Raw genomic sequence first — 24,666 nt, forward strand, 5'->3', positions numbered from 1 at the left:
TTATCATATTTTTATTAAATTTTAAAATATAAATCTAAGTCTATATTAGAAAAAAATAGAGCAGACAACGTCATACGTTTTTGGAGCGTAAAAATTCTTATTGTTCTCATTACTAAACCGTTTGGACGATTTCAAATTTTTTTTTAAACGATGCGGAATTTCAACTTAAAAAAACTGGTAGATTTTTAAGGAATGCTACTCGTTGTTTACATGTCGTAAATCGAGAAGTGCCAACTTACCCAGTAGGAGAGACTTGAGTATGCCGGGACACCGGGTCAAGAGGGAAGTGAGGGGACAAATAAAAAATATTAATTAATTAAACATTTTTTTAGTGTAACATGTAAAAACGTGTTATCTAATTGGGGTTGAAGTTTGGTGTGTTTTTGTCAATAAATGTTGGAGTTATTGACAAAATAAAAAAACTGCTTTTCGCTTGTCAAATTTTTCACCGCCAAAAAAGGTTTAACGGGAAAAATACAAAAAAATTAATACTATATTTACATGGATAGAAACTTTGTTCATTTCTTTATCGTTTACAAAAAAATGTGAATTTTAGACCCATTATTTTAGTAAATATAGACATTTTAAAAATAGAGATGTTTTGGGGAATTTGGTACACTAAATTGCAGTTGAGATTGGCAGGGAGATTTGAGGACGGAGCTAAGCTATTTTTTCATAAAATGCAAATCTCAGTTTACACGATAATTCATTAATCTTTTTTACAGACATATAGAATCGATGTAGGGGAACACGATTTAAATTTTTTTGAAAAATTTTTAAAAATTTTAAGGCTTATAAAGCAAACTTCCAACTCTCAGTGTCCTCACTTACCCCTCAAAATAGGCTCCTCCCACAAATTTTTGAAAACTTTACCCGTCTTCTACTGGTAAACGGTTCAGGCTACTCTAAAATTAAAGAAGGCCTAAAATATAGGCCTTCAAACAAAAAATGTGATATTTATTTAATCAAATTCATATTTTTTGTTGGACATCGACAGCAGAATGTAATAATCAATTTTTTAGTAGCAACATGGGCTTTCACACCAGTTTTGTTGAACTACTTTTTATCTACTTACTTTTTCAATGCGGCAGGTACTCCAAAAGTGGGAGGGTACATAATACCAATTACTGAAAACCTGTGAAGCTCCTTCTGTTTACGTTTAAAGGTAGTCTGCATTGCGTTGTAACCCCAGAAAATATATATAAGAGCCGTTATCTATCTGGATAAAAATTATTACATGTTGTGCTTTCTCAGTTAAAGAGTAAATAATATAGCCTCTACAAGAAATTCAGAATTAAATATGAATTATCTGGTATGTAAAAGTTATTTTCCCTACTTAATTAGCCTTTATACCGTAATGTGAATTAGGACTTGTATATTAGTCTTTTGTATTTTTTAACGAGAAAAATAAGTCGATTAAAAAAAGTTGCATAGAAGTTATCATGCATGCAAAATGTCTATTTTTTATGGCTTAAAATCCACTTTTCAGAAAAGACAGTATAAAGAAGCCAAGTGGCTGATTGGTGGGGTGAAACCGGACCCATCTTGAACACTGCTCCTAGTTGAACAAGGCCGGGGAAAATAGAAAGAATAGTTTGAAAAATTTCATTTTTCTACAGAAGTGATAAATTAACTGTAGCATGATGTTTCACGAAATCCCGTTGTTATTTCTTGAGATAAATATAATATATAGCTAGTTATCCCAATTAATGTGCCGTTGTGCCCAAGTGTGACGAGTGAAAAAATTGCTCATACCAAAACTCAGGCCATTCATTCGCACAAATTATTCCCACAAACATTTATTTTTTAACAAGCGATCCACGAATCAAGTAGACCAAAATCCCGGAGCGGCTTTCCTGATCTAAATCCGGAAAAGGCATTAAAAATCTAAAAAAAATATAGCCATGTTCGTCTTCGCACGCCGGATTTACCTGCGTTTGCAGAATGACGATTTTCCCCCCCGTTTAGGAGTTATTTAGCTCTAAAGTTTGGTTTTTTTGAATTTTGTCAGAAAGTGGGGGGGGCTTTGACATCCATTTTCGAAAAAGTGGGGGAGCTAGGGAAAAAACTAATTTTTTGAAAAGGTTTATTGCAATCTCAACCACCAAAATCCAAAAGGAATTTCCTTTCCGGATTTTATTGGTTGAGATATTACCAATTTAGTGAAAGGATTATTTAGCTGGTTTCCCTCCCTGGCTTGCAGCCATTTTTTCGTACGGTCCGCTGCGCTCCTGGCGGAAGCCAGCAGAAGGTCTTATATATCGGCCTTCACATTAGACCCATTGCATTTATACAGGCCTTCATATATAGTGAACCCAGATTTCTTATTGGCCGATGATTTTTAATGCCTTTTCCGGATTTAGATCAGGAAAGCCGATCCGGGATTTTGGTCTACTTGATTCGTGGATCGCTTGTTAAAAGTTTGATAGTTAGACGTAAATCATATTTTAGTAAAATGTCATTTGGGACAAGAAAATTGGTCTATCTTGATGAGAGATTATTTTGTCATCTACATCCAAAGAAGTTGCAATTTTCATTCTCTATCAGAAATCTTTCTCAGTTTAAAAACGCCATCCGCCACTGAAACAGCCCGTTTTTTTTTTATTTTTTTTTTATTTTGTGGAAATTATCGCTTGGGGTAATAAAAATTAACAAATAGACGGGTTCAATGCGAAATTTTTCGCTTAGTCGATTTGTGAAAACCGCAATCGCTTAGCTATTGTAGTTTGGGAGATGTAAAAAAACTGCAGAGGGTAGCCAAAATTTTGACTTGTTTCGGTTTTTGTGTAGCAGTTGACGAGAAAACTGCTACAACTAAAAATAATCTAATTGTTTTAAATGATGGCATACCCACCTCTTCAGACCATTTCATATTTTTTCAAAACTCGGCATAGAAGCCGAGATATGAACAATTAAAATTTTGGAAAAAATCCTGAAAATTTCTTCTTTTTTTGCCATGCCAGCCTTCATCCTATAAGCCACCTAGCGCTGTCGATAAAAAAATTTTCCCCTCTTTGCCTTTAGGGTGTTACATGCACCACCGACACCATGCGCCCGACCCCTTCTCGCTGGTGTAGGCTGACGTTATGAGGGAAGCCACCCCAACAGACCATAAACGCAAGAAGGACCCTTTCCCTTAAAGAGTTTTCTTTCGCATCTTTTGGAACAAAACAATCTTTCTAGCTATTTTCAAAATTTTTTTTCTCGATTTTAGAAAAAGCTGGTTTTCATTGAGACGTGGGGGTAAGCTCTACGAAAATGTCAAGTGTGCATGATTTTTAGATCTTCTTTCCTCCTCCTCGAGAAAAAAGAAAAAATTCTAACTCTAGCCGTTCAAAAATGATTGCAGTTGGCATGAGACACAAAGCGCCATAAGAATACAAGCCAAACGAGGGAGGTGTTTTCAATTGGCTGGTGGGTACTGCATATTGCTGGACAGCATATCGGCGTGCTCATTCGGTCTTTTTTTCTTTCTAATTTTCTTAAGGATTTTTTATGAAGAAAAAAGGGTCACGCCGGTATACTTTCCGCCAATATATTCATCCCACAGGTTGCTCAACCCCTCAAATTTTGCTGTTTTAATCCCCCTCCCCCCCAAAAAAGATCTCGTCGAATTAAGTCACGTCGAACAAAGAAGAAGCGACTTCTTCTCCCTTTTTCGCCACCCCATATCCACTCCTCAATTTTCAGACGTCCTTCATCCAAATCACCCTTTTTTGTCGCTTTTAGACCTGAATAAGTGGGTTGTAGGCAGCACGAAAAGTGTCATTTAGATGATGGTCGTCTGCAAATTGATCATGTTTAAAGGACCGCCCACCAAACATGGCGGGAATCTGTTTTTATTTGGGAGGGGCTTATCTCAACCTTGAAGAGAGATGACGTGGGGAAATTATTATTTGAAAAGTAAAATAATAATAGCTACTGTGAGAATCAGCGTGAAAGAATGATGTGAGTCGAATTTGTTTGATTTCCACCATATCCCTTATTGATGCAAATAAGACTATTATGTGCAGCATCGGATAGAACTTGAATTTTGTAATTTTTGTTTGAAAAATGATGACTAGTGTTTAAATTAGTTTACAAGTGATGGACCCTTAAAGAATTTACATATACATTATGAATGATGACGTCTTTTACAATGATAAAATTAATATAGAATTAAATTTATTTTTGTAGTTGGCATTTGCAATCATTTCAGTCGTCTTGGCAAATCCAATCGACCGACTAGATTTTATGAAAGATAAGCTGACAAAAGAACTCGATAAAACATCAAACGTCAGTAATTATATGGTGGTACCCGATACCCGACAGATGACAGTGAAGCCAGTAACCACGACAACAAAAAAAGCTATAGATAATAAAAATACTGTTAAAACAACAACTAAGAAACCATCAACGACAATGAAAACCACTTCAAAAACAACTACTAAGCCGAAGTTATCCATAACAACACCAAAAACTTCAAAAACAACAACAAAACCAAAAATAGAGGCCTCAACACAAAAACAATTTACAACAACAGGAAAATTAACAACAACAAACAGAAAAACTACTTCAAAAACTACAAACGCAAAATCGACAATTATTACGTCTAGTACTATTAAGCTAGCTGCCACAACAGCAAAAACAACAACCACTAAATCATTGGCGACAACAACATCCAAGTCCACAACAAAAGCAAAACCAACAACTAAATTAGCCACAACATTGAAGCCTTTGTCAACAAAAGTAACTACAACAGCCAAATCCACAACAGCAGTGAGATCAACGTTCACAACCAAACCAATCACAACAAAATTAACGACAACCAAAAAGCCTTTAACAACTACAACTAAACCAACAACGTCAACAAAAGCTTCCACCACAACCAAATTAACGAAAACGACAGCTACAACTAAATCAAAGTCTACGACAAAACCGTCGACCACAGCAATTAAATTGACAACCACAAAGCCTACAACAACTACAACAAAACCAACTTCAACCAAACCAGAAACCACAACTAAATTAACACCAACTACGAAGCCTTTAACAACTACAACTAAATCTACGTCATCAACCAAACCGTCGGCCACAAGTAAATTAACTACAACAATAAAGCCGACAACCACTACTAGACCAAAATCAACCAAACCACCAACTACATCTAAACCTACATCATCAACGAAAACAAGGACCACAACTAAATTAACGACAACCTCAAAGCCTTTAACAACTACAACTAAACCAAAAACAACCAAGCAATCAACCACAAGTAAATTAACGACAACAACAAAGCCTTCAACAACTACAACTAAACCAAAGACAACCAAACCATTAACCACAACTAAATTTACGACACCCACAAAGCCTTCAACAACTACAACTAAACCAAAAACAACCAAGCCATCAACCACAAATAAATTGACGTCAACCACGAAGCCTTCAACGACTACAACTAAACCAAAAACAACCAAACCATCAACCACAACTAAATTGACGACACCAACAAAGACTTCAACAACAAAGACTTCAACAACTACAACTAAACCAAAAACAACCAAACCATCAACCACAACTAAAGATACGACAACCACAAAGCCTTCAACAACTACAACTAAACCAAAAACAACCAAACAATCAACCACAAATACATTGACGTCAACCACAAAGCCTTCAACGACTACAACTAAACCAAAAACAACCAAACCATCAACCACAACTAAATTGACGACAACAACAAAGACTTCAACGACTACAACTAAACCAAAAACAACCAAACCACCAACCACAACTACTGAACAGCCAACATCCACAACAGCTAAGCCTACAACAACTAGGGAGGATCCGACGACAACAACTAATGAAAAGCCAACATCCACAACAGCTAAGCCAACCACCACTACAGCTGAGACCACTACCACTACTGAACAGCTAACATCCACAACAGTTAAGTCCACTATAACTACGGAAAAACCGACGACAACAACTACTGAACAGCCAACATCAACAACAGCTAAGCCAACAACCACTACAGCTAAGCCCACAACAACTACTGAACAGCCAACATCCACAACAGCTAAGCCCACTACAACTACGGAACAATTGACGACAACAACTACTGAACAGCAAACATCAATAACAACTAAGCCAACAACCACTACAGCTGAGACCACTACCACTACTGAACAGCCAACATCCACAACACCTAAGCCCACTAAAACTACGGAAGAACCAAAGACAACAACTGCTGAACAGCAAACATCCACAACAGCTAAGCCAGCCACCACTACAGCAGAGACCACTACAACTACTGAACAGCCAACATCCCCAGCAGCTAAGCCAATAACCACTACAGTTGAACCCACTACAACTACTGAAAAGCCAACATCCACAACAACTAAGCCCACTACAACTACGGAAGAACCAACGACAACAACTACTGAACAGCCAACATCCACAACAGCTAAGCCCACTACAACTACGGAAGAGCTCACTACAACAACCACTGAACAGACAACGACTGTTACAGAGTCAAGAACAACAGCAGCTGAACCAACAACTACCACGGCTAAACCCACGACAACAGCTGTTGAGACAACCACTACTGCAGAGAAAACGACTACTTCTGCTGAGCCAACTTCAACTACGGAAGAGCCCACGACAACAACTACTGAACAGCCAACAACCACAACAGCTGAGCCCACTACAACAGCTGTTGAGACAACCACTACTGCAGAGGAAACGACAACTTCTGCTGAGCCAACTTCAACTACAGAAGAGCCGACGACCACAACTACTGTACAGGCAAAAACCACACCAGCTGAGCCCACTACAACAACCACTGAACAGACAACGACTGTTATTGAGTCAACAACTACAACAGCTGAACCAACAACTACAACGGCTGAACCAACGACAACAGCTGTTGAGACAACCACTACTGCAGAGCAAACGACAACTTCTGCTGAGCCAACTTCAACAACAGAAGAGCCCACGACAACAACTACTGAACAGCCAACAACCACAACAGCTGAGCCCACTACAACAGCTGTTGAAACTACTACTGCAGAGCCAACGACCACAACAGCTGAGCCCACTACAACTACAGAAGAGCCCACGACCACAACTACTGTACAGGCAAAAACCACACCAGCTGAGCCCACTACAACAACCACTGAACAGACAACGACTGTTATTGAGTCAACAACTACAACAGCTGAACCAACAACTACAACGGCTGAACCAACGACAACAGCTGTTGAGACAACCACTACTGCAGAACAAACGACAACTTCTGCTGAGCCAACTTCAACAACAGAAGAGCCCACGACAACAACTACTGAACAGCCAACAACCACAACAGCTGAGCCCACTACAACAGCTGTTGAAACTACTACTGCAGAGCCAACGACCACAACAGCTGAGCCCACTACAACTACAGAAGAGCCCACGACCACAACTACTGAAAAACCAACATCCACAACAGCTGAGTCAACAACTACAACAGCTGAGCCCACTACAACAACCACTGAACAGAAAACGACTGTTACTGAGTCAACAACTACAACAGCTGAACCAACAACTACCACGGCTGAACCCACGACAACAGCTGTTGAGACAACCACTACTGCAGAGCAAACGACAACTTCTGCTGCGCCAACTTCAACAACAGAAGAGCCCACGACAACAACTACTGAACAGCCAACAACCACAACAGCTGAGCCCACTACAACAGCTGTTGAAACTACTACTGCAGAGCCAACGACCACAACAGCTGAGCCCACTACAACTACAGAAGAGCCAACGACCACAACTACTGAACAGCCAACATCCACAACAGCTGATTCAACAACTACAACAGCTGAGCCCACTACAACAACCACTGAACAGACAACGACTGTTACTGAGTCAACTACTACAACACCTGAACCAACAACTACAACGGCTGAACCAACGACAACAGCTGTTGAGACAACCACTACTGCAGAGCAAACGACAACTTCTGCTGAGCCAACTTCAACAACAGAAGAGCCCACGACAACAACTACTGAACAGCCAACAACCACAACAGCTGCGTCCACTACAACAACCACTGAACAGACAACGACTGTTACTGAGTCAACAACTACAACAGCTGAACCAACAACTACAACGGCTGAACCAACGACAACAGCTGTTGAGACAACCACTACTGCAGAGCAAACGACAACTTCCGCTGAGCCAACTTCAACAACAGAAGAGCCCACGACAACAACTACTGAACAGCCAACAACCACAACAGCTGAGCCCACTACAACAGCTGTTGAAACTACTACTGCAGAGCCAACGACCACAACAGCTGAGCCCACTACAACTACAGAAGAGCCCACGACCACAACTACTGAAAAGCCAACATCCACAACAGCTGAGCCCACTACAACAGCTGTTGAGACAACCACTACTGCAGAGGAAACGACAACTTCTGCTGAGCCAACTTCAACTACAGAAGAGCCGACGACCACAATTACTGAACAGCCAACAACCACAACAGCTGAGCCCACTGCAACAGCTGTTGAAACAACTAGTACTGCAGAGCCAACGACAACTTCTGCTGAGCCAACGACCACAACAGCTGAGCCCACGACTACAACTACTCAAAAGGCAACATCCACAACAGCTGAGTCAACAACTACAACAGCTGAGCCCACTACAACAACCACTGAACAGACAACGACTGTTACTGAGTTAACAACTGCAACAGCTGAACCAACAACTACCACGGCTGAACCCACGACAACAGCTGTTGAGACAACCACTACTGCAGAGGAAACGACAACTTCTGCTGAGCCAACTTCAACTACAGAAGAGCCCACGACAACAACTACTGTACAGGCAACAACCACACTAGCTGAGCCCACTACAACAACCACTGAACAGACAACGACTGTTACTGATTCAACAACTACGACAGCTGAACCAACAACTACAACGGCTGAACCCACGACAACAGCTCTTGAGACAACCACTACTGCAGAGCAAACGACAACTTCTGCTGCGCCAACTTCAACAACAGAAGAGCCCACGACAACAACTACTGAACAGCCAACAACCACAACAGCTGAGCCCACTACAACAGCTGTTGAAACTACTACTGCAGAGCCAACGACCACAACAGCTGAGCCCACTACAACTACAGAAGAGCCAACGACCACAACTACTGAAAAGCCAACATCCACAACAGCTGATTCAACAACTACAACAGCTGAGCCCACTACAACAACCACTGAACAGACAACGACTGTTACTGAGTCAACTACTACAACAGCTGAACCAACAACTACAACGGCTGAACCAACGACAACAGCTGTTGAGACAACCACTACTGCAGAGCAAACGACAACTTCCGCTGAGCCAACTTCAACAACAGAAGAGCCCACGACAACAACTACTGAACAGCCAACAACCACAACAGCTGAGCCCACTACAACAGCTTTTGAAACTACTACTGCAGAGCCAACGACCACAACAGCTGAGCCCACTACAACTACAGAAGAGCCCACGACCACAACTACTGAAAAGCCAACATCCACAACAGCTGATTCAACAACTACAACAGCTGAGCCCACTACAACAACCACTGAACAGACAACGACTGTTACTGAGTCAACAACTACAACAGCTGAACCAACAACTACAACGGCTGAACAAACGACAAGAGCTATTGAGACAACCACTACTGCAGAGAAAACGAATACTTCCACTGAGCCAACTTCAACAACAGAAGAGCCCACGACAACAACTACTGAACAGCCAACAACCACAAGAGCTGAGCCCACTACAACAGCTGTTGAAACTACTACTGCAGAGCCAACGACCACAACAGCTGAGCCCACTACAACTACAGAAGAGCCCACGACAACAACTACTGTACAGGCAACAACCACACTAGCTGAGCCCACTACAACAACCACTGAACAGACAACGACTGTTACTGATTCAACAACTACGACAGCTGAACCAACAACTACAACGGCTGAACCCACGACAACAGCTCTTGAGACAACCACTACTGCAGAGCAAACGACAACTTCTGCTGCGCCAACTTCAACAACAGAAGAGCCCACGACAACAACTACTGAACAGCCAACAACCACAACAGCTGAGCCCACTACAACAGCTGTTGAAACTACTACTGCAGAGCCAACGACCACAACAGCTGAGCCCACTACAACTACAGAAGAGCCAACGACCACAACTACTGAAAAGCCAACATCCACAACAGCTGATTCAACAACTACAACAGCTGAGCCCACTACAACAACCACTGAACAGACAACGACTGTTACTGATTCAACAACTACAACAGCTGAACCAACAACTACCACGGCTGAACCCACGACAACAGCTGTTGAGACAACCACTACTGCAGAGCAAACGACAACTTCTGCTGAGCCAACTTCAACAACAGAAGAGCCCACGACAACAACTACTGAACAGCCAACAACCACAACAGCTGAGCCCACTACAACAGCTGTTGAAACTACTACTGCAGAGCCAACAACCACAACAGCTGAGCCCACTACAACTACAGAAGAGCCAACGACCACAACTACTGAAAAGCCAACATCCACAACAGCTGATTCAACAACTACAACAGCTGAGCCCACTACAACAACCACTGAACAGAAAACGACTGTTACTGAGTCAACTACTACAACAGCTGAACCAACAACTACAACGGTTGAACCAACGACAACAGCTGTTGAGACAACCACTACTGCAGAGCAAACGACAACTTCTGCTGAGCCAACTTCAACAACACAAGAGCCCACGACAACAACTACTGAACAGCCAACAACCACAACAGCTGCGTCCACTACAACAACCACTGAACAGACAACGACTGTTACTGAGTCAACTACTACAACAGCTGAACCAACAACTACAACGGCTGAACCAACGACAACAGCTGTTGAGACAACCACTACTGCAGAGCAAACGACAACTTCCGCTGAGCCAACTTCAACAACAGAAGAGCCCACGACAACAACTACTGAACAGCCAACAACCACAACAGCTGAGCCCACTACAACAGCTGTTGAAACTACTACTGCAGAGCCAACGACCACAACAGCTGAGCCCACTACAACTACAGAAGAGCCCACGACCACAACTACTGAAAAGCCAACATCCACAACAGCTGATTCAACAACTACAACAGCTGAGCCCACTACAACAACCACTGAACAGACAACGAATGTTACTGAGTCAACAACTACAACAGCTGAACCAACAACTACAACGGCTGAACCAACGACAAGAGCTGTTGAGACAACCACTACTGCAGAGAAAACGAATACTTCCACTGAGCCAACTTCAACAACAGAAGAGCCCACGAAAACAACTACTGAACAGCCAACAACCACAAGAGCTGAGCCCACTACAACAGCTGTTGAAACTACTACTGCAGAGCCAACGATCACAACAGCTGAGCCCACTACAACTACAGAAGAGCTCACGACCACAACTACTGAAAAGCCAACATCCACAACAGCCGAGTCAACAACTACAACAGCTGAGCCCACTACAACAACCACTGAACAGACAACGACTGTTACTGATTCAACAACTACAACAGCTGAACCAACAACTACCACGGCTGAACCCACGACAACAGCTGTTGAGACAACCACTACTGCAGAGCAAACGACAACTTCTGCTGAGCCAACTTCAACAACAGAAGAGCCCACGACAACAACTACTGAACAGCCAACAACCACAACGGCTGAGCCCACTATAACAGCTGTTGAAACAACTACTACTGCAGAGCCAAAGACAACTTCTGCTGATCCAACGACCACAACAGCTGAGCCCACTACAACTACAGAAGAGCCCACGACCACAAATACTGAAAAGCCAACATCCACAACAGCTGATTCAACAACTACAACAGCTGAGCCAACTACAACAACCACTGAACAGACAACGACTGTTACTGAGTCAAAAACTACAACAGCTGAACCAACAACTACAACGGCTGAACCAACGACAACAGCTGTTGAGACAACCACTACTGCAGAGCAAATGACAACTTCTGCTGAGCCAACTTCAACAACAGAAGAGCCCACGACAACAAGTACTGTACAGGCAACAACCACACCAGCTGAGCCCACTACAACAACCACTGAACAGACAACGACTATTTCTGAGTCAACAACTACAACAGCTGAACCAACAACTACAACGGCTGAATCAACGACAACAGCTGTTGAGACAACCACTACTGCAGAGCAAACGACAACTTCTGCTGAGCCAACTTCAACAACAGAAGAGCCCACGACAACAACTACTGAACAGCCAACAACCACAACAGCTGAGCCCACTGCAACAGCTGTTGAAACAACTAGTACTGCAGAGCCAACGACAACTTCTGCTGAGCCAACGACCACAACAGCTGAGCCCACGACTACAACTACTCAAAAGGCAACATCCACAACAGCTGAGTCAACAACTACAACAGCTGAGCCCACTACAACAACCACTGAACAGACAACGACTGTTTCTGAGTCAACAACTACAACAGCTGAACCAACAACTACTACGGCTGAACCCACGACAACAGCTGTTGAGAAAACCACTACTGCAGAGGAAACGACAACTTCTGCTGAGCCAACTTCAACTACAGAAGAGCCCACGACAACAACTACTGTACGGGCAGCAACCACACCAGCTGAGCCCACTACAACAACCACTGAACAGACGACGACTGTTACTGAGTCAACAACTACAACAGGTGAACCAACAACTACAACGGCTGAACCCACGACAACAGCTGTTGAGACAACCACTACTGCAGAGCAAACGACAACTTCTGCTGAGCCAACTTCAACAACAGAAGAGCCCACGACAACAACTACTGAACAGCCAACAACCACAAGAGCTGAGCCCACTACAACAGCTGTTGAAACTACTACTGCAGAGTCAACGACCACAACAGCTGAGCCCTCTACAACTACAGAAGAGCCCACGACCACAACTACTGAAAAGCCAACATCCACAACAGCTGATTCAACAACTACAACAGCTGAGCCCACTACAACAACCACTGAACAGACAACGACTGTTACTGAGTCAAAAACTAAAACAGCTGAACCAACAACTACAACGGCTGAACCAACGACAACAGCTTTTGAGACAACCACTACTGCAGAGCAAACAACAACTTCTGCTGAGCCAACATCAACAACAGAAGAGCCCACGACAACAACTACTGAACAGCCAACAACCACAAGAGCTGAGCCCACTACAACAGCTGTTGAAACTACTACTGCGGAGCCAACGACCACAACAGCTGAGCCCACTACAACTACAGAAGAGCCCATGATCACAACTACTGAAAAGCCAACATCCACAACAGCTGATTCAACAACTACAACAGCTGAGCCCACTACAACAACCACTGAACAGACAACGACTGTTACTGAGTCAACAACTACAACAGCTGAACCATCAACTACAACGGCTGAAACAACGACAACAGCTGTTGAGACAACCACTACTGCAGAGCAAACGACAACTTCCGCTGAGCCAACTTCAACAACAGAAGAGCCCACGACAACAACTACTGAACAGCCAACAACCACAACAGCTGAGCCCACGACCACAAATACTGAAAAGCCAACATCCACAACAGCTGATTCAACAACAACAACAGCTGAGCCCATTACAACAACCACTGAACAGACAACGACTGTTACTGAGTCAACAACTACAAGAGCTGATCCAACAACTACAACGGCTGAACCAACGACAACAGCTGTTGAGACAACCACTACTGCAGAGCAAACGACAACTTCTGCTGAGCCAACTTCAACAACAGAAGAGCCCACGACAACAACTACTGAACAGCCAACAACCACAAGAGCTGAGCCCACTACAACAGCTGTTGAAACTACTACTGCAGAGTCAACGACCACAACAGCTGAGCCCTCTACAACTACAGAAGAGCCCACGACCACAACTACTGAAAAGCCAACATCCACAACAGCTGATTCAACAACTACAACAGCTGAGCCCACTACAACAACCACTGAACAGACAACGACTGTTACTGAGTCAAAAACTAAAACAGCTGAACCAACAACTACAACGGCTGAACCAACGACAACAGCTTTTGAGACAACCGCTACTGCAGAGCAAACAACAACTTCTGCTGAGCCAACATCAACAACAGAAGAGCCCACGACAACAACTACTGAACAGCCAACAACCACAAGAGCTGAGCCCACTACAACAGCTGTTGAAACTACTACTGCGGAGCCAACGACCACAACAGCTGAGCCCACTACAACTACAGAAGAGCCCATGATCACAACTACTGAAAAGCCAACATCCACAACAGCTGATTCAACAACTACAACAGCTGAGCCCACTACAACAACCACTGAACAGACAACGACTGTTACTGAGTCAACAACTACAACAGCTGAACCATCAACTACAACGGCTGAAACAACGACAACAGCTGTTGAGACAACCACTACTGCAGAGCAAACGACAACTTCCGCTGAGCCAACTTCAACAACAGAAGAGCCCACGACAACAACTACTGAACAGCCAACAACCACAACAGCTGAGCCCACGACCACAAATACTGAAAAGCCAACATCCACAACAGCTGATTCAACAACAACAACAGCTGAGCCCATTACAACAACCACTGAACAGACAACGACTGTTACTGAGTCAACAACTACAAGAGCTGATCCAACAACTACAACGGCTGAACCAACGACAACAGCTGTTGAGACAACCACTACTGCAGAGCAAACGACAACTTCTGCTGAGCCAACTTCAACAACAGAAGAGCCCACGACAACAACTACTGAACAGCCAACAACCACAAGAGCTGAGCCCACTACAACAGCTGTTGAAACTACTACTGCAGAGTCAACGACCACAACAGCTGAGCCCTCTACAACTACAGAAGAGCCCACGACCACAACTACTGAAAAGCCAACATCCACAACAGCTGATTCAACAACTACAACAGCTGAGCCCACTACAACAACCACTGAACAGACAACGACTGTTACTGAGTCAAAAACTAAAACAGCTGAACCAACAACTACAACGGCTGAACCAACGACAACAGCTTTTGAGACAACCGCTACTGCAGAGCAAACAACAACTTCTGCTGAGCCAACATCAACAACAGAAGAGCCCACGACAACAACTACTGAACAGCCAACAACCACAAGAGCTGAGCCCACTACAACAGCTGTTGAAACTACTACTGCGGAGCCAACGACCACAACAGCTGAGCCCACTACAACTACAGAAGAGCCCATGATCACAACTACTGAAAAGCCAACATCCACAACAGCTGATTCAACAACTACAACAGCTGAGCCCACTACAACAACCACTGAACAGACAACGACTGTTACTGAGTCAACAACTACAACAGCTGAACCAAAAACTACAACGGCTGAACCAACGACAACAGCTGTTGAGACAACCACTACTGCAGAGCAAACGACAACTTCCGCTGAGCCAACTTCAACAACAGAAGAGCCCACGACAACAACTACTGAACAGCCAACAACCACAACAGCTGAGCCCACGACCACAAATACTGAAAAGCCAACATCCACAACAGCTGATTCAACAACAACAACAGCTGAGCCCATTACAACAACCACTGAACAGACAACGACTGTTACTGAGTCAACAACTACAAGAGCTGATCCAACAACTACAACGGCTGAACCAACGACAACAGCTGTTGAGACAACCACTACTGCAGAGCAAACGACAACTTCTGCTGAGCCAACTTCAACAACAGAAGAGCCCACGACAACAACTTCTGAACAGCCAACAACCACAAGAGCTGAGCCCACTACAACAGCTGTTGAAACAACTACTACTGCAGAGCCAACGACAACTTCTGCTGAGCCCACGACCACAACAGCTGCGCCCACTTCAACTACAGAAGAGCCCACGACCACAAATACTGAAAAGCCAACATCCACAACAGCTGAGTCAACAACTACAACAGCTGAGACCACTACAACAACCACTGAACAGACAACGACTGTTACTGAGTCAACAACTACAACAGCTGAACCAACAACTACCACGGCTGAACCCACGACAACAGCTGTTTATACAACCACTTCTGCAGAGCAAACGACAACTTCTGCTGAGCCAACTTCAACTACAGAAGAGCCCACGACAACAACTGCTGAACAGCCAACAACCACAACAGCTGAGCCCACTACAACAACAGTTGCAACAACTACTACTGCGGAGCCAACGACAACTTCTGCTGAGCCAACGACCACAACAGCTGAGCCCACTACAACAACTGTTGAAACAACTACTACTGCGGAGCCAACGACAACTTCTGCTGAGCCAACAACTACAACAGCTGAGCCCACTACAACTAAAGAAGAGCCCACTACAACAACCACTGAACAGACAACGACTGTAACTGAGTCAACAACTACAACAGCTGAATCAACTACTACCACTTCTGAACCCACGACAACAGTTGTTGAGACAACTACTACTGCAGAGTCAACGACAACTTCTGCTGAGCCAACTACAACTACTGCTGAAACCACAACAAGCACGGTTGAGCCTACTACCACCACAGATGAATCTATTACAACGACTACTGAGGCCACAACCACAACAATGGAACCCACTTTGAGCACAAAAGAGCACACGACAACAACTGCTGATTTTACAACCACAACAGCTGGACCAACCTCGACAACTGTTGAGGAAACGACTACTGCAGAGCCCACAACCACAACAGCTGAAACGACTTCCACCAAGAAAACTTCTGAAGGACCCACTACCACAACAGCTGAACCTACTACTACAACTGTTGAACCAACCACTACTGCAGAGATAACCACAACTACTGCAGACCCAGCATCAACTACTGCTGAAACCACAACAACCATAACAACAGAACCCACCTCAACACTTTTGAGGAAACAACTACTGAAGTGTCTACAATCCCAATAGCTTAACCTATCTCAACTAGAAATGGTCCAAGACAACCACAGCAGAACCCACAAAAACTTCGAAGGAGCCAACTACAATAACAGATTTAGCTTTCTTTCGTTAAATGAATTCACTAAAATGGAACTAGAGCGGTTATCAGTAAGAAATACATTTCTTGGCAGGGAAGGTTTTTTTAAATGGTGGGATATTCGGATATAAAACATAACTAACAAAAATATAATAATTGGATACACATTTAATTACTAACAACAATATAACAATTTGATACACATTTGATTAACTTATCCTTCTTTTTCTTTGAATTTCTTCGTTTTTAAATGGATTTAATTATTTACTGGGTAATAAAATAAAAATATAATATTTCAAATGATGTCTCCCCAGGTAGCATTTGATATCATTTTTATGTCAATTTGATATTCTTATGTCATTTTGACATCCATGTCATGCTTTCGACATAAAATTGACATGATTTTTTAGACATCTTATATATGATACGTATTTGAAATATTTTTGATATTGCATTATGAGATATAACATTTCTGATATCCTAATGATGTGAGGTTTTATGTCAATAAATTGATATCACACTCCGCACGTCCAAACAACGTGAAATTGACATCCTTTATTATTACATTTATTTGAGATTCACGAAGTACGTGTCAAAATGATGTCTAATATTCGATATCATTTTGAATGTCTAACTGACATGCTAGCACGGCTGGTCTAATATCCGTCTATTCGACGTATGTTTATCCATTCTTCGTCGTGTCTATCTTTCGTCGAAAAAATACGACGATACTACGTACTTTTCACGTCTTTCTTCGATATTGTGATATTTTCTACTTTGTATGAATTTAACTGTCTTATAGAAGTAATATTTTAACATAAACTGGATCTAATTTTCCTGGCTACAAATTACGTCCATTAGATGACCACAGTGGACGATAAACAGACGGACGTAGTTTGGACGTCCATTAGATGCAAACATACGTCAAGTTTGTTTAAGTTCATTTTAGTACAACAAATAGACGGCCAATGGACAAACACCAGAATCAAAGCTAAAATTTTTCTATCAGTTGATAGAACTCATAAAAACAAGCCTTTATAGAGTTAGCAAACGTCTGAAGTTGCCAGTTCGCTGAAATTATGAAAAAAAAATTGGGCGTAAACAAGTAACAGTTTTTTCATGGCGGCTTATGTAGTTTTGCCGGTGTCAGTATTAGTTTTATGTTTCCCATTCAACCAAAGAGGCAACCGGCCTGACACAACCAGCTACCGCCCCTGGCCTCCCCACAACCCGCTCCCTAGTAGTGGAGAACCCCACACACTACTTAGAGAGCACCAGCAGCCACCGACAACGGCGGACACAGTGCACACGCCGGTAACCCTCTAAACACGCCGCCACCACGAGTGTGTTTAGCGCCACCACTGCTCACGCAGAGGGTGACACCACTCAGACAACGACACGTGTTCGCTCTCCACTGCTCACGCAGAGGGTGGCAACACTCACGCCCAGTCACACACAAACACGCCGCCGTCACGAGTGAGACCAACACACAGGACAAAAAGTCCACACCGATGCCTCCCGCCTACGTGGTCTCGGATTTATCCTCAAACAACAACAAAAAAACGGAGATTGGAAGATGGTCCAAGCTGGGTCACGTCTCATCGTCCCGGCCGAATCCCGATATGCAATGATCGAGCTAGAATGCCTCGCAGTGGCTTGGACCATGAAAAAATACAAGAGTTTTCTCGAATGCCTCCCATCATTTGAAGTCGTACTGGACCACCGGCCATTAATCCCAATCCTCAATGACTACACACTGGATCAACTAGATAACCAACGCCTCCTCCGCCTATGACTGCAGATGTCTCGATTCTCTTTCAACGCCCTTTGGGAACCGGGTAAAGAGAATGTTGAAGCCGACGCTCTATCTCGTTCACCAGTCGACCAACCAACGGAAGCCGATCTGTTGGGAGAAGGACCAACATCCTACACGGCCCGTACAGCAGTCGTCAACATGATCGCCGAATGGAGCGGATCGAAAGAGGGAACGACGGACATGACCCTGGAGGGCATCAAAGCAGCAGCAGCAATAGACCGGGACCATCAAAACCTACGCGAAGTTATCATGAATGGATTCCCAAACGAAAAAACCAACTTGGCCGTTAATCTCCGTCCCTTCTGGAACAAGCGAGAGAGCCTAACAATCGACGACAAAGACGACATGATTGTATGTGGCGCAAGAGTCGTCATCCCACGAGCCAAAGTCCCGGATATATTGAAGACACTAGGTGGGATGCACCAAAGCGTATCCAAAATGCGCCAGCGCACTCGACTTTCAGTCTACTGGCCCAATATGGACGTCGAAATCTCGAACGCCGCCAAGAGTTGCGATAGCTGCGCCAGCCACCTGCCATCACCACCAGCAGAGCCGTTCCGCCCACACGAACCAGCAACAAGGCCCTTCCAATTTATCAATGCCGATATTGGAGAAGATGGCGGCCGATATTTCCTTGTGATCGTCGACCAATTTTTCTGGATTGCCAGACGTGACGCTGTACGAGGACAAGAACACGACAGCCAACCGCCTAGTCAACAGCTGCCGGCCGCTATTTGAAACCATGGAAGCGCCAGAAGGATTCTGGTCCGACAATCAGCCATTTAAAGCAGCCTTTTTCCAGGATTTCCTCGCCAAATTCAACGTCTCCTGGCACTCGTCGTCACCCTACTACCCAAAATCCAACGGCCGAGCAGAAGCAGAAATAAAATAGATCAAGAAACTCGTCTGTGGCTCCCAAAACCGATGGCAGAGTAGATCCAGACAAGCTGGCCCAAGCCCTGATGCTGTTTCGGAACGCCCCCCGCTGCGGCGGTGGACCACCACCAGCCGAAAGCGTATTCAACCGACCGATTCGCGACGGTCTTCCGTCGCACCACCGCTCCTTCATTAACGAATGGTAAAGAGAGCCAGAGGAGCTGGAACACCGTATGACTGCCAGCCGGGAGAAAAGCAGAGACTTCCATGACGCCACTGCCAACACTCTCGCAGCCCTTAAAGTCGACTATCACGTCCTCATCCAAAACCCAGACACTTCCCGATGGGGCATTCTGGGCAAGGTAATCAAAGTCGGACCAAAAAGGGACTACTTGGTTCGTACCGAAAACGGAAAAGAATTCCGTCGGAACCGCCGCCACCTCCTTTGCCGAGTCCCCGTAATGCCCGGAACACCCGGACCAACGACGACATGCGCAGAAGCAGCGCGAGGCCAACAGGACGCACCAATTCAAAATCAAAATGTCACACCGACTCCTTCAGAACCACCAGCACAAGCACCAGCTGATGAATTGGCCTAACAACCACCAGACCGTCGGATCCGCCAAAGACGACCCAAGAACACACAGGCCACCCGCCAGCAACCCAAGCGGTCCTGCCGCAAAACGGATTGACGCCAACGATATCAACCCCGTAACAAACGTAACAAAGAAAACAAACTCGAGAAAACCCCGATGAAGAAACCCCCACAGCACCCGATTCAATATATGATCAAGTTTACGTGTGAAAAAGTGTAAATGATATTACGCCCCGTATTCCAGTTTTAACTTTTATTGTATGCAACCCCCCCCCCCCCCAAAAAAAAAAAGAAGGGAAAAAGGGCATGTTATATTCCCTCTCCGTCAGATGGCCTGCCACATTCCCTCCCCCCCCCCCCCCCCTCCGGGATGGCCCCAAGTTCTCCCCTAGTGTGATCTCAAGAAGATCAGTCTGGACACACCCAACGAGTTAGTAACAAGCCGGTGCAACCCGTGCTTAATACACAAGTCTCACACAAGCCCCCCCCCCTTCTGTCTCAAGTCATTACAAGTATAACACAATTAAGCCTTTTTTTATTGGCGGACCAACTGTTCTCAATATTATGATTGCTCCGGTCTAAGCCTATGTCACTGAAAGTAAACACCTGTTCAACAAATGAATGAAACAAGTGCCTTCTTAGTCCCAGTTCCAGTGATAGCACCTTCCTTGATTCTGCCTCATCCATCCACTGCAACGCCAAAAACTTGTCCCGACTGGAACATAATTCCAAAAGGATCAACAAAGTAATTTCGTTAAGCAAGTTTTCAAGTGACTTCATAAAAATCGTTAATCGTTCTTATTTTAGGGGTAGACCTAAACCCTCGTTAGTCGATGGGCTTGGGTATTCATATACCAAAAAAATCTGTGAAAAAATGAAACCGTAATTTGGCGCTGTCGAATACGGATCCCGTGCAAAGGAATGGTTGCCCAGAAAGGTAACACTTTCACACCATTGGTCAGTCATGTTTGAGGTGTGAGAAAATACATCGAGGTCAAGGCTTCCATCACAGCGGAAGCTAAACAAAAGGCGCAAGGAATCATTTATGATTAAGCACTGAAGATTTTGGAACCAATTTTAATCGACCAATTAGATAAGAACGGTACGGACGTACTTCATCCAGATCCAAATTTTATTGTTCGGTCAATGAATCGGGTACGACAATCGCCTCGCCCACCAAATCCAACCAATCTTTTCTCCGATGTCCAACACTTATTCATGAGGTTATGAATTCTTAAAATACGAAACTTGTATTTTTGCAACTATCCCACTTGTTTTTTTTACTACAATTTTGAAGGACTTCTTTCATGCGGACATAAAAATTGGAACGGGGGAAAAGGTTCGGCGCCAGCTCATATTTGCAACAGAGCGACAGATAGAAATATTGAGAACTTCCGCTCGCTCTCACATCACAACTTCTTTTCAGACATGATGAAGTTTTGATTCTTTTGATCTTTTAAATAGATACTTTTAGGCTGGTTAAAAAAGGGCCCTTCAAGCAACTTTTCTCAATTCATGATTTCATCCTTGCTTATTTTGAAAAAATAAACATTTCAATCTACAGAGGATAATTTTTTTCAACGGCTTAATTTTTGTATATAATTGACCTATTAAGACATGAAAGATCTTAGAAAAATTAGCTTCGTAGCTCTATTTAGGTAATAAAATTAATCCCTGAGGTATATTTATATACGAAGGTCCTTACCCCACACAATATAGGGTGTGGGGTATAGGGGTAGGGTAGTAGTAGCTAGTAGTGAAATTCAGAGGGTTTAATGTCCATTTTGTAATCCTTTATACGTTTCTTCCCTAAATGACCAATCTTCACCAAATTTTGTACATAATTCTGTCAAAATTTGATACATTGCGTAACGGGGTTTTCATTACCGTTTTAGAAATTTAATTTGAGTATTTGTTATCTAGCTGGTTGCCGAATCCTAGTTAGTGAATTCGCTTTTTTTGCGTAACCTTCCAACTGTCAGTGCATGCTCAGCAGTGTAAACAAAAAGAAAAAAAAAGTTCGGATCTTCCCAAGCAAGACAAGTTTTCTGCTATGGGAATGGAGAGTATTAATTATTTGATTTGGTTTTTATGTTTGATTTCGATTTCGTCTTTATTCTTCTTTTTACTTTGTATTTTCCCACTGTTATTTTTTAAACCCTTTTTGTTTTATTATTACCTCTTTTTGTTTACTTTTTTTATCTTGATTTTAATAAATTTGGTTGTCCAAGTAAAATTTCTATGCCTCCTTTTTTAACAGTTAGTCATCAACCAAGAAGTTGAGGAACATTTTAAAAATGTTAGATTATATCCATTTTGAAGCTCTGGGTCATCTCTCTCTTCTTCCTCTGTCCTCTCCTCGGTCATCAAGATCTTCTTGCGGTCGTGAAGAGTTACCACCGATCTTCCACTTCCATTTACCTCCGAAAGCTTATTAAGAGGAATTTTTCAAAAATTACAAGCTTAGTTTTCCTCTCCGACTTGATCGAGATTCCAACCCCGAACCATGCGAATGGCTGCCGGGGTTGATGACCATTAGACCATCTTTGTTATATTATTGGAAGGGAAAAAATTGGTATCATGGCAGCTTGCTATCTATTAGCCAAGACTCATGTAATGCAACATGTGAACGCATGATATAATTGTATTGTTACTGTAGTAATAAGTGTTACTTTCACTTAATCTAAACATGAAGTGCGACGTGGGGTGGCGCCACCACTCATAATATTGACAGATTATTAGTCAATTAGTAATAAGAATCAAATCATTTAAGAGAATAAAGGGAAACATAATTTTCCAAACATAATAGTATGTATACTATTTACTTTCTACTATTTAATCTTGATTTTCTGTCTCTTTAACGTTAAAAAAAATTCCCGATGGACATTACCGAAGAAATCTTGTTTTGTTATGAACTTTCCAACTATAAATAAATTGAATTACAAAAGCTTTATCGTCTTTATTATTATTTTTGTTTTTTCTCTTCTCGTTTCTTCTCAGCTAATATTTCATCCCTTAGTATTACGATTTTTTTAATGTTTAAAGATGTAAAAAGACTAAAATTATGTAGGAGAATAAATTTCCCCTGAATGACCAGTCTCTCTGGTGGTGGTAACAATAACTAACTACTTGTTCATAGGGAAAATTTACACGGCTCTGTCTTTTTTTTTCTTTTCAAATCTTTATAAAATTAAAAAATAACAAATCGTAGTACCTAAAATGTAGAAAACTATTCCTTCGTCTTTTCTTAAAAATTAGAAGGTCGCAAGTCTAACTGGCAATTTTTTTATAATTTTTTTCCAAACAGGGCTCTTTTTGGGAAGCGCCATAAGGAATATGCGGCCATCAGCCCAACTTTCTGGCGATAAAGTTGGGAAGGTTGATTCCAATTCCAGGGGGTACGGAAAAGTTAATAAAGGGTTTGCGCATTATTTCATGTTCTTTTTTTCATTCATCCCCAGTTTTGTTTCCAACCTCTACTCAAAAAATTTTAAGATTATTGCAACTAGGTTGCTAATTGAAAAATATAAACTGGAGGCACTTAGCGCAATAAGACGACATGTAAAAGCGGCTAAGGTTGGTACAGTGTACCAACTTTTCCGGTAGGTACAGTACATGGTAATGTAATGTAGAAAGTTTGAAAATATCAGTAGAAAAATGGAAATTTTCTTATAGGGAAAGAAATTTAAATTTAAGATAGGCTTTGTATACCACAGGGGTGGAGCTTGTCCAAGACAAAGATCGACAAACATTTACTGATACCCTTTACCAGTACAATATGACCCCCAGTTGTTGTACAAAGTGGTCTCCAACCACTAACCTCCGTTAAAGTCAATATTGCGGCTCAACCATAAGACATAAAACTATAACTTTTTGCAGTATTATAGGCGATTGGATTACTTATGCGATGCTATGAACAACTTGGTCATACATTTGTTTAGTTTTCTTCTAATAAGCGTGAACGCGCAGAAAAATTTGAAAATTATTGTAGCTTTTTTTAACTGCAATGACTTTGGATGTTTTGGTCCAAAATCAATGAAACTTTGTGCGAAGTAGCTTCACATCTAAGAAAATGTTGTAGTAAAAATATAGATTTTTAGATTGATTTTTAATATTTTTATCCACCCTGCAACCCTGTTCAACATGGGTCCGTTCTACCCTATCGTTGGATTCGTTTTTTGTCCATAGAAATATTTTAAGCGGAAATAATCATCGCAAATGTTTCTAACAATTGCTCCATTTGCAGTAGAATCCAGGCAGGTGTTTGGCAGCAACTGGCTAAAATTTCCCAAGAACAAACTTAGTACAAAA

The 24,666-nt window shown here is 42.7% G+C and overlaps 1 protein-coding gene across 1 annotated transcript; it reads left to right on the top strand.

Annotated features, from left to right (window-relative positions):
* Positions 1–1,167: 1,167 nt before the first annotated feature.
* LOC124200616 (mucin-2-like) lies at positions 1,168–11,406 on the top strand (the record flags this gene model as incomplete). Its single annotated transcript, XM_046596885.1, has 7 exons — positions 1,168–1,312; positions 4,177–6,614; positions 6,758–6,786; positions 7,049–7,527; positions 7,618–8,067; positions 9,463–10,650; positions 11,194–11,406. Coding segments are annotated over exons 1-7 (4,809 nt in total), but the record flags the coding sequence as incomplete, so codon positions are not given.
* Between the last annotated feature and the right edge of the window lie 13,260 nt (positions 11,407–24,666).

The sequence above is a fragment of the Daphnia pulex genome, chromosome 8 (assembly GCF_021134715.1).
Source record: "Daphnia pulex isolate KAP4 chromosome 8, ASM2113471v1".
In the NCBI taxonomy this organism is placed as follows: domain Eukaryota; kingdom Metazoa; phylum Arthropoda; class Branchiopoda; order Diplostraca; family Daphniidae; genus Daphnia; species Daphnia pulex.